We start from the raw sequence: 13,258 nt of genomic DNA, 5'->3' as shown, positions 1-13,258 counted from the left end.
TCTTCACTTCAGATCCGTTGATGAGTAGGGGTGCATGCTCCTCCTCCTGCCGCCTCCGATAGTCCACAATCATCTCCTTGGTCTTGCTAATGTTGAGAGAGAGGTTATTGTCCTGGCACCATGATGTCAGGGTGTCAACCTCCTCTCTGTAGGCTGACTCGTCACTGTCAGAGATGAGGCCCACGATGGTTGTGTCGTCAGCAAACTTGACAAAAAATACTGAAATATTGGTGTTTTTATTGGCTATGGCCCTGGTTAATCAATTATCATCTTTATCACACAAAAAAAGCTTGGACAACTTGGTCAGCTAGTACTAGCAGAATGTGAAACAGTTCTGAAGGTTCTATGTTCATATTTTACAAAGATATTGAGGAAATTCTGAAATATTTGTGTTTTTATTAACTTATTGGCTATGGTTTAATCAATAATCAACTTCATCAACTAACCAAGGATTGGACAGGTTGGTCTGCTATGAGTAGAATAATGTGAAACAAGTCTGAAGTTTCTATGATCATTTTTGACAAAGTTATTGAGGAAACACTGTAATATTTGTGTTTTTCTTGATTTATTGCAATATAGGTTAATCATTAATCAATTTTATCACCAAACCAAAGCTTGGACAACTTGGTCAGCTAGGAGTACAATAATGTGAAACAGGTCTGACGTTTCTGTGGTCATTTATGACAAAGATATTGAGGAAACACTGAAATATTGGTGTTCTTGTTGATTTATTGGCTATGGGTTAATCAACAATCAACTTTATCACCAAACCAAAGCTTGGACAAGTTGTTCTGCTAGTAGTAAAATAATGTGAAACAGGTCTGAAGTTTCTATGGTCATTTTTGACAAAGATATTGAGGAAATACTTAAATATTTGTGTTTTTGTTGATTTATTGGCTATGGGTTAATCAACAATCAATTTTATCACCAAACCAAAGCTTGGACAAGTTGTTCTGCTAGTAGTAGAATAATGTGAAACAGGTCTGAAGTTTTTATGTTCATTTTTGACAAAGATATTGAGGAAACACTGAAATATAGGTGTTTTTCTTGATTTATTGGCAATATAGGTTAATCAATAATCGACTTTATCACCAAACTAAAGCTTGGACAAGTTGGTTTGCTAGTAGTAGAATAATGTGAAACAGGTCTGACGTTTCTATGTTAATTTTTGACAAAGATATTGAGGAAATACTGAAATATTGGTGTTTTAATTGATTTATTGGCTATGGGTTAATCAATGATCAACATTATCACCAAACCAAAGCTTGAACAAATTGGTCAGTCAGTAGTAGAAGAATGTGGAACACATTTGAAGTTGGTATGGTGGATTTTGACAAAAATATTTAAAAAACCTTCGGACTGTCAACTTTTTTACCCTAGTCCCTAAATATGACGCGGCGCCTGAACGGAGGTACGAATATGAATGTCTGTTGAATCTCGAATATGAAACTGATTTCACCTCGGTCCATTACATTGAGTAAATTCCTTTCGCCACAGGCACCGACTCAACAAGATGTAAAAAGTATTCCACATGGATGCTGGTTCCATGATCAATCTAATGCTTCCCACAGTGTGATGTTGGATGGTCCTGGATCTCTACTTCAAATAGCTCAATATCATCCCATATGTGCTCAATTGGGTAGAAATCTGGTGACTGGGTTTGTAGCACCATTCATGACCAATTCTAGCCTTGTGGTATGAGACATTATTCAGCTTTAAAAAACAGTAGCAGATGGATGCACTGCTGCTATGAAGAGATGCACTTTATTGGCAAAGATACTCAGATGTTGCGTGGTATTAAAAAGTTACTCCACTTTCATGAAGGGGCAATGTGTGTGCCATGAAAGCAAAGCACCCCACAACATCACACCAACACCCTCACCCTGCAATGTTATCATGCAGCATGAGGAATTCTAGACTGCATTAGGAAAGGTGCTAGACCTCTTTTCGTCCTCCCATAAGCATGTAAAATGCAGGGGCAGCTATTCATCAACCCAGGCAAATGTTTTTGCAATTTTACCCACTGTATACAGCAGATACAATACTCAGTTCGATTGCCGAGTCGGCTGCAATGTCCTATTCGTCTCACTGTAGGAGTTGTTCAGTATAGCCTTATGGACTAACAAGTGGCTCACCTAGTTCTACCTAGATACTTGCATATCCCTTTCAAATGTATCAATTTTGCCCATTTATCCTCTCAATGTCACTTACGCAATGTGACAACGTGAAATGTTTTAGGCCTAATAGTGTCGAGGCTTAACAACCTTCCATCTTGTAAAATGCATATTAGCGATGTTTTCATACTACGGAACTGTGCGGTGATCCAAAACACCCAAGTCCTTGCTGTGGATATTACTGCGCAATACATTCTGTAATGTGTCTGCCTCTAAAAACAATAGTTCTATATGTTACCAAAAACGTGAACTAAATGAACTCGAAAAAACGTTATTCAAACAACCTTTCTTGGGAATATTTGCAAACAGCATTTTTGTGTCCTAGATACAACTACATGTTACATATAAATATTAAAACAAGATCCGGTTGGTCGAACAGGAAGCAAAGAGATACTGATGGCGCCCGAATAGAAGAGCAACTACAATTGCTTACATATCCTTATTCTTTTGGGGATTTCTACTAAGATCTACGGTTTTCAAATCGGAATTCACGGTAAGAATGAATTCAAAGGAATCTCGTGTTCAACGTCAAAATTACTTTCATTTTCTTCAGGGAGATAAGTCGGGCGATCTGTTGTGTCTGAGGCCCTCGAGGTCCCTCTGCCTCAGTAGAGCTTCCAGATTGCCTGAGTGGAAAAGTGCTAGTGGCAAATGGCGGTGTTCAGCAGGCAGGACGAAGGGCACCTAGGCCCTTTCAAAACTGTCAGAGGGGTCGTGTAAAATACTTAACGCAGACGTAAGTCTGAGAGATCGGATCGGTTATAAATTGTGTCCGTCGTACCGATAACCGATGACCATTCAGTGCTATGTGGCATATTGGTATTCCGCCACTAGACATGAGGTTAAAATGCCGTATGATAGAAGACAACAATGCCCTATGAAATCTTTCGATATGACAGTGCGGGTTTCAAGTTATCTATTAGCTAGGCTAGCTTGTGCTAGCTAGATTAGCATTTGGTTTTGCATGGTGTGGCCGAGCGACTAGTAACTATCTAGACTAACTGGCCATCTTGTTGCCACGATTAGTGCTGGCACTACTGTAGTAGCTGATAAAATACTCTAGCGCGTTTAGCCAAATACTTAATCTAGTTAGCTCTATTCTTTCTGACTGCTCGTTTCATCACAGGGACCTAGCTGGTTAGCAAGCATTTGTCGTTATAAAGCTAACTGCTATTCAACCACCAACAGTTAATATATTGGTTAATCAAAATAATACCATACATATGCAATAGTTTCAACGAGTATAGACCCAACACACATTCCTATTTATTTTCCTACACAATCCTGCTACTGCCAGTTTCACAACCGTCTATTTATTTTCCTTGCCAAATTCAAGTAAACAGACCTCATATTCTGATCATCTTAAGTCTATGACCTGACCCAAAGCATCCTCACAAAGCCCTCTAGCTCAGCCAGTAAACAGAAACACTGACCTGCCCATACCTATAAAGTGGAAGATATAAAGTAGGTCTTGCAGGACATCACAATGGATTCTACTTAAACTGCCATTATATCAGAAAACTGCTGACTCTTCATTTGTTACTTTTTCAAGGCAACGTTTGGGTACTTTATGGTACACAGCTTACCCAGACATTCTGTTCCAAGGACACTCATTACCCCATTCAATACTTGCTTGCATATTGAAACACAGTTCAATATGGACCCGATCTGATTTGCAAAATGTTATGTTATTCCCATCACATTAATGGCAACATCACAATGTACACAGCAACTGGGTCCCTGACTCCCCAGTCACAACATGCTATGACGTTGGTTATCAGTCATAGCATCATGATGGCGATCCTGTTCCTGTACTTAGACATGTAGCCTGTAGCTACAGTTTACCTGTAACCTGTAGATGGACTCTGAGGAGATTGAGGTGGAGAGCAGTAGCGATGTGGGCCCCTCGGGGATGGAGGAGCCGTCTGAGAGTGGCATGGGCATGGAGTCGTCTGAGGCCATGTCTGCAGACAGCAGCGATGCCGCCTCGGCTCACCATGGCACACCGGCCCCCGAGTCTGACTGCCACGTGGGGCAGAGCTCAGAGGGGCTCATGGTAAGAAGCTATGCTACTTGTCTACTCTAATGGAGCGTTCAGTAGTTGTGTTTAAAGGTTGCTTATCAAGTTCAGGTTGTTTCCATGTGAAATGTACACAAAGAACAATGAAATGTTTACTTGCAACCAGGCCCAACAATAATATATATATTTAAATCTTATTTCATTTCAATATTATCTACATAATTACACATCTACATAGCTTTAGTAGATTCTGTGTTAATGTAATAATATAGGAGAAAAACATATTTCAGTGTTCTGTAGTTAGAGATTTATTTTTCTAGTTCAGTTACGCTCACAGTAATTTCCATATGTTTGAGTTGGAACACGTTCAGAGTCTCTTCTCCCTACCCACTAGCAGGTGTTCCTCCCGGAGACCAGCTCGAGCACAGACGTCCGAGCCACTGCCCACCTCCCAGACTCCTCCTCGGTGGCCCAATCCACCAGCGTGTCCAGCGTCTCCACGGTAACCCAGTCCATCCTGGTGTCAGAGTCAGCCCAGGTGCTGGTCCACTCCAGCGCGGTGTCGGACGGGTGCATGATGGTGTCTGACTCCACGGCCTCCACCTCCTCAGACATGGGTTCCGCCATCGACAAAATCATTGAATCCACCATTGGGCCCGACATCATGAATGGTGAGGGTCCTAGAGGGATGTCTGTATTTTCGAACATTTGCGTGTAAGCTCTTTTCATGTTTAAGAATGGAGAACTGCATTTTCTGGTTGGTCATCATTGTAGCCTGCCAGTGAGATTTGTTGGAAGTATTTCGGTATGATAATATAGTGTGAGATAACATAAAAACATCTTCTAGGTTGCATTGCAGTTACCAGTGCTGAGGATGGGGGTGCAGAATCAGACCGGTACCTGATTCTACAAGGACCAGATGATGGTGAGACTGAAACCCAATAGACTTGATCCATCCAGCCTGTATTATAATGTATGATCATAAACTAACTCACAGTTATCAGATCTTGAACCAACACCTCTGCAGGGTTTTCTGTGTTTCACAAATGTGGCTCGCTCCTCTTCCCAGGGGCGCCTATGGTGGCCCACATGTCCTCCTCGGCCTTGTCCAGCCGCATCGCTATTGAGGCCCTGTCAGAGGGTCCCACCTCCACCTGCCATGACCAGGGGGACCTGCAGGGGGGTGTGGAGCCTGACCACTCCGACGACCAGCCAGGCCCCTCCGGCTACAGCTCGGCCCACCCTGACCAGCCCCAGCACTCCTCCCAGTATGTGGAGTGCAGTGGAGATGGGCCGGACCAGACCGGGGAGTCTTCCTCCTACATGGAATCGTCCAGAGAGGAGCCCGATCAGACCAGGTCCCGGTCCAGTTTTCCGGTGTATGGCCGGGCGGACAACTCGGACCAGGACCTTCCGGGGTACGTGGAGTGCAGTGGTGCCGACTCCAACCCCTCCCACCACGGCCGGCGCTACGTGGTGGAGTGCAGCGACAGGGGCTACCTGCCGTCGGCTGAGCGGCCGCAAAACTCTCGCTACATTGACAGTAGCGATGACCACTCTCAGAGCCGACAGTACGGGGCCCAGTATGGGGCACAGCACGGGGCGGATGCAGACTCGGAGCAGCCTGGCTGTTCACACTCCGAGTACCATCCCCAGGAGGAGGATGAGGAGGCAGAACCAGACCAGCCCCAGCACTCTGGACAGCCTCAGAACTCCTGCTACCTGGAGACCAGCGAGGGGCCGGAGGGCTCCCTCTACGCCGACGAGGGCACTTCCTCAGACCAACCCTTTGCCGACACCGCTGGCCCCTGTGAGCTGTCTGAGGCTGTGGCTTGCGGCGAGTGCCAGCCGGGGCCATACATCAGCAGCAGCGGCACCTACTCCTCCCTTCCGGAGCCAGGCGCCGCGCCAAGGTCAGGGGGGGACGAGGACGACAGGGGGGTGGGGGCATCAGGCGTGGCGGCGGGGGAGGGGACGGTGGAGGAGGAGGAGGAGGGGAGCGGGACGCGGGCGCCAAACCTGGCTGAACTTGAGGAGATGATGGAGGTGGTGATCGTGCAGCAGTTCAAGTGCAAGATGTGTCCCTACAAAAGCGTCTCCAAGGACACGCTTATCAACCATATGAGGGACAGGCACTTCAAACCAGCAGGTAAGAGCAGCTTCGCGGCAGACCTGAGGCGAGTGCTAGATGGGAACATCGTCAAATGCTTTCAGTACCATTCATTTAGTCTACCCGATATCGGAAGTTCAAAATGAAATGGACACTCCTCTATGTCTTAACTGCCTTCAAAGACTTGAGGTGACTGTATTTAAAGGTAGCTAGAGATTGAAGGCTGTCTACTTCATTCAGAATGTATGTATTTAACCCCAGCTATAACAAACGTATTTTAGAGGCATTTGACCACTGTGTAGATAGCAGTAAGCTCTGTGGTGATGAGCCACTGTGTGTCCCAGGTGACTTCCCAAAGAAGCGCGGCCGCGGGCGTCCCAGGAAGAGCGAGCAACTGGCCCGTCTGAGGCGGGCAGAGGTGAAGGGAGAGGAGGAGAGGAACCAGAAACCCCCGGCACCAGAGGAGGAGGAAGACGACATTGTGGACGCGGGGGCCATTGACGACCCGGAAGGTCGGTTTGGAATCGCACGGCTACAGGGTGACCGTTCACAAGTCGTTCCCTGATTTACACATGCACATTCTCGTTCTCTTCTCAAATCTTTCTTTCTCAATGCTTGATGTGACAGGCACCCTCCAAAGCATGCGCACACACAGTGAATACCATAGTAATACACCTTGTTTAGTAGGGGTGGGGGAAAAATTTGATTCACATTTGAATTGTGATTAGGGCTGCAACAACGAATCGGTTAAGTAGATTAAAATCAATTATTAAAAGCGTTGGCAACAAATGTCATTATCGATTCGTTGTGTCGCGCGATTATTACACCACTCAATAAGTCACGGAGATGTTTGAGTATTAAAAAAAAAAAGTTTAGTTGAGCGCGGAGGTAGAGGAAAGACCATCGGAAAGACGTTGTTGAGTAACATTGTTCTGAAACACATGGCGGAGAAATCAGTACAACCTAAGTCATCCAAGGTGTGGGAGCATTTCACACTAAATACGTCGAGAAGGTGTGTTAATTGACCAGGGTGAAGTTAGTTTCATATTCGACATTTTAACTCACATTCGGAAGACGTTACTTTGCAGCAGGGACCTTGTGAAAACTACACATACAATTTTGAAATATTTAGACTTTTATAATATTTTTATGAATATAAAACCTCAGACAGACACCAGAGTATCTTAACAATGTCTGGTATACTTCCACAGCATTTACTTTTTCAATTAAGTTTCAAATAAAATGATAGAAAATCACTGATCTTTGAAAATAGCTTAATCCTCGCAAATCTTAAAGGTAACATAACATGAAAACTTCAATTTAGGAGGTTATTTAACATTAATATGAGTCCCCTAGCCTGCCTTTGGTCCCCCAGTGGCTAGAACTTTCGATAGGTGTAATGAAGGAAAATGAAGGCTCAAACGCTCCGTTTGAAAACCTGCTCCTTTTGACGTCACAAGGAGCCGCTGCACTGTAACGCAGTGTTGTACGCTTGGTTGTTATGTGGATAACGTTCTGCTGTTGGTGTTATGGCGCACGCGATATCCGCCTTTCCCCACATTGAAATGACTGAGTGTGCAGCTCTGCAAACCAGGGTTATCAGATGAGAATGGGCAAATTTGAGGCAACTTACAGCAACGGGTCTACGAGTCATTGCGATACATCCACTGTAAACATTAGCTCAAGGTGCCGCCTCTCCTCCTCATTTAGTATTTAAAGCTACAGACACAAAAACAGCGCGTTCTGAGGAAAGCTCATTGTGGGACTACTCGTGGTGGCTATAATTCTGCACCAAGGCTGAATTTTGGGAAAGAGACTTCAGATACAGTATTAGGGGACCACTAATTCCTATCCAAAAACAGTATGTCATGTGACCTTTAACTTTGTTCAAAATGTTGTCAAAAAATCATACATATACACTAGGGCTGCAACAAATGATTATTTTGATAATCGACTAATCTAACGATTAATAGATCGATTAGTCGACTAATGAGTTTTACTTATTCTAACTAATAAATAAAACCAAGAAATCACTTCAGCTTTTGAAAAATATATTTGTATTGCACTTTGAGCCAACTGAACAGGCTATTACATCTCTTTTTGTCCAATTGTGTCCAACCTAAATCAAAAATGCGCTCTAAGCATTGTTTCAATTATGTTGCTGTAAAGTATTTAAAAGATAAATAAACAAAAATAAGTCAGTAGTATTACAGACAGAAAAAAGGAGGATTGTAAACATATCTCTTGTAAGACAACAGGGTTCTGTTCAATGAAAAACAGTGAGTAACAGTATAATTTCTGGACTGGCTTTTTGTTTGTCTCATTACAATGGTCGTATACACTGAACTGTCTAGCTGCTGTGGACATGTTGCTACGGTGTTGGTATCCGTGAAATACTGCGTAATTTGTTATTATCAACTGGTGTAGCTAACTAGCCATCCAGCTTGAGCACACTCACCTCTTGCCGTTTCCATCTCCTCTCGTGCAGGGATGCTTTCGTTTTAAATGTTCATGCATGCACGTTGTGCTACCATGGAAAACAAGTTCCGCCTTGCACACATTACATATTACAGGATTTTTTGTTGGATCTTTGGTGAAACTTTCCCACACAAGACTTTCAGGCCCGTTTGCACCCTAGAATGTTTACCGCTGTTTTCTTCTATTGGATAGCATACGGGAGGGCTGCATTAGTCTAGCGCTACAGCGATGCACTGGTCAAATTACGTTATTGCAGGCACTTAAAACAGTTCAAGTTCAAGTCTTTTATTTGTCAGGTACACAGAACAACACAAGGTTAGACTGGGCACTGAAATTCTTAAGACAAGACAACGCAAGCACCTGGCATAACATAACATATAAGTACACGGAATACATGCTGAGCTTAAATAAGTGAAACTTCTTAAATATACAGATAGCAATAAATAATCGACTATACTAACCCTAATACCAAAACTTCCTCAATTACAGATAACAATAAATAGTACACTATACTAACCCTAAATGCACATAAAACCTGTTTCAACCCTAATAACCTATTCTAACCTCGACATCCGGTGCGCCTAAGAGATGGCCGCGCCGACGAGAGCTCCGCAAAAATAGGTCCTATGAGATCAAACGATTTGTCGACAACAGAAATATTTGTCGACACTGTTTTATTGTCGACGTTGTCGATAACGTTGACTAATCGTTGCAATCGTAAAGTCTGGCCTACTTCCACAACCTTTCAATTTTCAAAAATGTTAAACAAAACTCAAATAAATTGCTCATCTCTGAAAATAGCGTTAAATCCACGCTAATATTAATAACTTTTTCAAAATTGTGTGCCTTTTTGTGCACATTCTGAAGATGTTTTGCTCTGTGAATTTGCACTGTCGGTTCTGTTTTTGAAAAGGGTTGGAAATTAATGTTTTTTTGTTTTTTTAATCCGATTCATCGATTAATCGAAAAAAGAATCGACAGATTAATCGATTACTAAAATAATCGTTAGTTGCAGCCCTAATTGCGATACAGTATGCTAGCGATTCAGATTGATTCACAAATGTATGTGAATGTATCGTTTTTTATGATGATTCATTTTTTGTATTTTTCCCTCTCTTTTCTCTCTCCTTCACTCTCTCTCTCTCTCTCTCTCTCTCTCTCTCTCTCTCTCTCTCTCTCTCTCTCTCTTTCTCGTCTTCCCTGCAGAGGACAGTGACTATAACCCAGCAGACGAGGACTGCAGGGGCCGACCGCCTGTCCCTCTGCAGAAGCCCCCCCCTCCCTGCTCCTCCTCCTCCCACGGTCGCCCCCGGCGCCGGGCCGGCCGGCCCAGGAAGTTCAGCCTCATTGAGGAGGGCTACAGCACCAGAGGTGGTGAGTGTCACCACAAAATCCTCCCCCCATCCCCCTTCCACTCTGGCAAGACACACCCACGTCATGTACTTCGCAAGTGCCACCTTTATTCTCGAGTTTGTCTTTGTTTAGAGTGTGTGTATTTCACATGAGGTGTTAAGATGGGGAGATTGAGCATGAAGCCTTTTATATCCAAGGATTTCCCCACAGGTACACAGTTTTTGTGTCTCATCCCTGCGTCTGTGTGTGTTGTGTGTCAACACAGAGACAGCTTCTGGGAGCCCAGCCAAGAGACCTAAGACTAGCGCAGCGGAAGAGCCCAGCTTGCCGGAGGAGGCCAGCTCATCCGGCATGGGAAACAGACCGGTGCCTTCCAACGGCGGAGATGAGGCAGAGGCGGGCATCAGCCAGTCGGACTCCGAGAACAAAGACCCTTCCTCCAACATGCCGCTGGAGGAGGAGTTCTTCCCCAGGAAGAGAGGGCGACCCTCCAAGAGGTTCCTCCGTAAGAAGTACAAGAAGTACATGAACCGCAAGTAAGGGGCCTACACCTGGCTTAGACTCTTGTTTATGTTTCGGTAGGAGCTCTTTGTTGAAACTAGGTGTGCAAAGTAGCAGATTAGGGTGGTCTCTGAAATGTTAGCCAGCCACTTGCGTCCTTTCCAAGAACTAATAAATACAAATCTTCAATACATACTGTAAACACGTTTTATGTTTTCAGTGTCCCACTTTTGTGCTGTCCTCCCTGGCTGTGTCCAGTAGGTACTGTAAGTCCCTCAAGCCACTGGTGAGGCCTCACAACTGTTGGATCTGCGGCTCCCGCTTCATGTCCCAGGACGACCTGCGCTTCCATGTGGACTCCCATGAGGGCAACGACCCTGAACGCTTTAAGTGCCTCCAGTGTAACTACCGCTGCAAGCGCTGGTCCTCACTCAAGGTGTGTGTGTGTTTGTTTGTGTGTGTGCGTGTTGTCACCCAGGTTCACAAAGTGCTTTGATCATTATGTGCTGTATTGTTGCCTTGGTAGCACACTTTAAAGCAGGGCTCTAGAGTGCGACCAAAATTTGTACGGGTACAATTTCTTTTCCTAGGTAGCACCGGTGCACCTAACCTCCTCGCATCCGCTGCCTCTCAGGAACTAAGCATTTGTTTCTTCTTTGACGGAACTCATGGTTGGATCATATCGTGGTCTAAACTAATCAGAGACAGAGATGGGGTCTTTGCCTCTGATTGGCTGTGGTCCAGATATTCCTGTATGCATACAGTGCTCCGTGCTAGTGATGGGATGTTCGGATCATTTGACTGATTCGGTTCTTTGAATCTCGTTCAGTAAAATGAACGAAGAGTCATTCGTTCATTTCAACGGGGGGGGGGGGAGGGGGGCGATCCGTCCACTGCAAACACGCATCATATTCTCATGTAGGTTAGTACATGACGTCCACCTATTTTAAAATAAATGACTGCATTAAAATAATGTAGTCTATCATAACAGTTTGTATGATTTGGTCATTTATTATCACACTAGCATTTAATTATCACGGCAAACAATTACACAGTAATTAGTACTAGTACTAGTACTGTAAGTGTAAATGTAAAGTGAAAGTAACAATACCAGTCAGTATGATGACTTGAGCGAATATCATTCACGTCTTGCTAAAACAGCTAGCCTGGTCCTAACCAGACTCTCGTACATTTCATTCGTACAGAGTCTGGCCTCGCTCCATTGACAAGCGTTGACTTCCTTGTAGGCGGGTACTCTGTTGAAGTTTAAAACTATTGGATCTGCCCAGAGCCACTCTGATCTGCCATAACCAATCGCTAGCGTTCGCCTTAGCCAATTCCTTCACCACTACTGTAACAGAGCTAGCTGCCGTAGCTGGAAAATCAAACTGTTCCCGAACCCCGTGGGGAACAGGGCCACAACATCATGGCCACCAACAAAACTCAGCAAAACTTGTTCTCGCTCCGGTTTTAGTTTATAGATATTTGGCAGTGTTGCCACAACGGACCGAATGGCTTCACTGGCATCTTTCTCCGCCGCCATTACGGAACTACATCACAACATCAACGTCATCGTTCTCAGCCACTCCCTCTGTTCGCTGATTCGCCAGTAGAAAATCAACCCACAAGTGTGCGTACGTGAATCAGCATTGTACTCCGCCCTGAACACGCCCATTTGTAACCATAAAATGGTCAATGCAAAGCACCTCATGAATGCTAATGTAGTATCTCATCATGACCCTGGCATGCGATTGTTCTTTACAGTGAATCATGGCGCATGACAACTTCAGACACTGTTAGCCTATTGGTGGAGCCCGAAAACTCTGAAAATTTGGTGGCCGGTAGATCACATATTAAAAAAACTGTCTGGACTGATAAAAAAAGTCTGGACTGATAACGAGGACGTAGAGTGTAGCAATTGCGCGGGAGCTTAACGACTGTATTTCCAGTTTTTGACATATGATCAGGGGCGTTGTTAGACCCTTTTGACTGGGGCACGTGCCAGCATGTATACAACTTTTCAGTGTTTGTGAAGATTGACTAGTTACAAATAAAATGAAACACTGATGTAATGATTATTTTATTTTTTACTGTTACTTCGATAGTCTTTCCTAGTTGACCAACATGTAAAATATTTATATAAATATTTACAGAATATCCTTATTCTTCTGATAACCAGTAGCAGCTATTCAAAATATATACTTTACAGCTTTTTACAATGGGGGGAAATGAATAGTGAGCAGAATTAAGTTAAAGTTATTGTTGATGCGGCCCTCCAACACATTTCAAGTTTCTCATGTGGCACCTTGTCAAAATTAATTGTCCACCCCTGAGTTACGGAGCAGGGCCATGGAGCTAACCCATGGAGCTAGGATTTTGATGCTAGGGAGAGTGTGGCAAGCTGGTTTAGCCAAGGCCAAAGGGCAAGAAAGCCAAATTACAGGTGTTGGCCATCTGAAGGGCAGCAAGGGGGGGACCCGCTATAAGACTTTGAGCCATGAAATGTTAGGTCATTAGCACTTTCTATTTTGAAAAGTTTTATTTTGCTTGCAATGTTTTAGTTTGGCAGCTCAGAAGCACTTACAATATATATGTTTTTTTATATACAGTTTAATTGTGCTT

General features: G+C 44.1%; 1 protein-coding gene across 3 annotated transcripts in view; it reads left to right on the top strand.

Moving 5' to 3' along the window:
* The first annotated feature begins 1,233 nt into the window (after positions 1-1,233).
* Positions 1,234-13,258, top strand: part of znf335 (zinc finger protein 335) — a 37,584-nt gene continuing 25,559 nt past the window's right edge. For 2 of the 3 annotated variants that reach the window (XM_047040208.1, XM_047040206.1), the window contains exons 1-9: positions 1,234-2,667; positions 4,033-4,230; positions 4,592-4,865; positions 5,042-5,119; positions 5,264-6,343; positions 6,649-6,816; positions 9,989-10,156; positions 10,401-10,671; positions 10,895-11,072. In XM_047040208.1, coding sequence (XP_046896164.1) covers positions 4,033-4,230; positions 4,592-4,865; positions 5,042-5,119; positions 5,264-6,343; positions 6,649-6,816; positions 9,989-10,156; positions 10,401-10,671; positions 10,895-11,072 — 2,415 coding nt within the window. In that variant the 5' untranslated portion in view covers positions 1,234-2,667. The remainder of the gene's footprint in view (positions 2,668-4,032; positions 4,231-4,591; positions 4,866-5,041; positions 5,120-5,263; positions 6,344-6,648; positions 6,817-9,988; positions 10,157-10,400; positions 10,672-10,894; positions 11,073-13,258) is intronic. The other variant, XM_047040207.1, reaches the window with a different exon arrangement.

Source organism: Hypomesus transpacificus, chromosome 18, assembly GCF_021917145.1.
Source record: "Hypomesus transpacificus isolate Combined female chromosome 18, fHypTra1, whole genome shotgun sequence".
NCBI lineage: Eukaryota > Metazoa > Chordata > Actinopteri > Osmeriformes > Osmeridae > Hypomesus > Hypomesus transpacificus.
The sequence above is the reverse complement of the archived record's forward strand: the minus strand, read 5'-3'. Positions and strand labels throughout refer to the sequence as shown.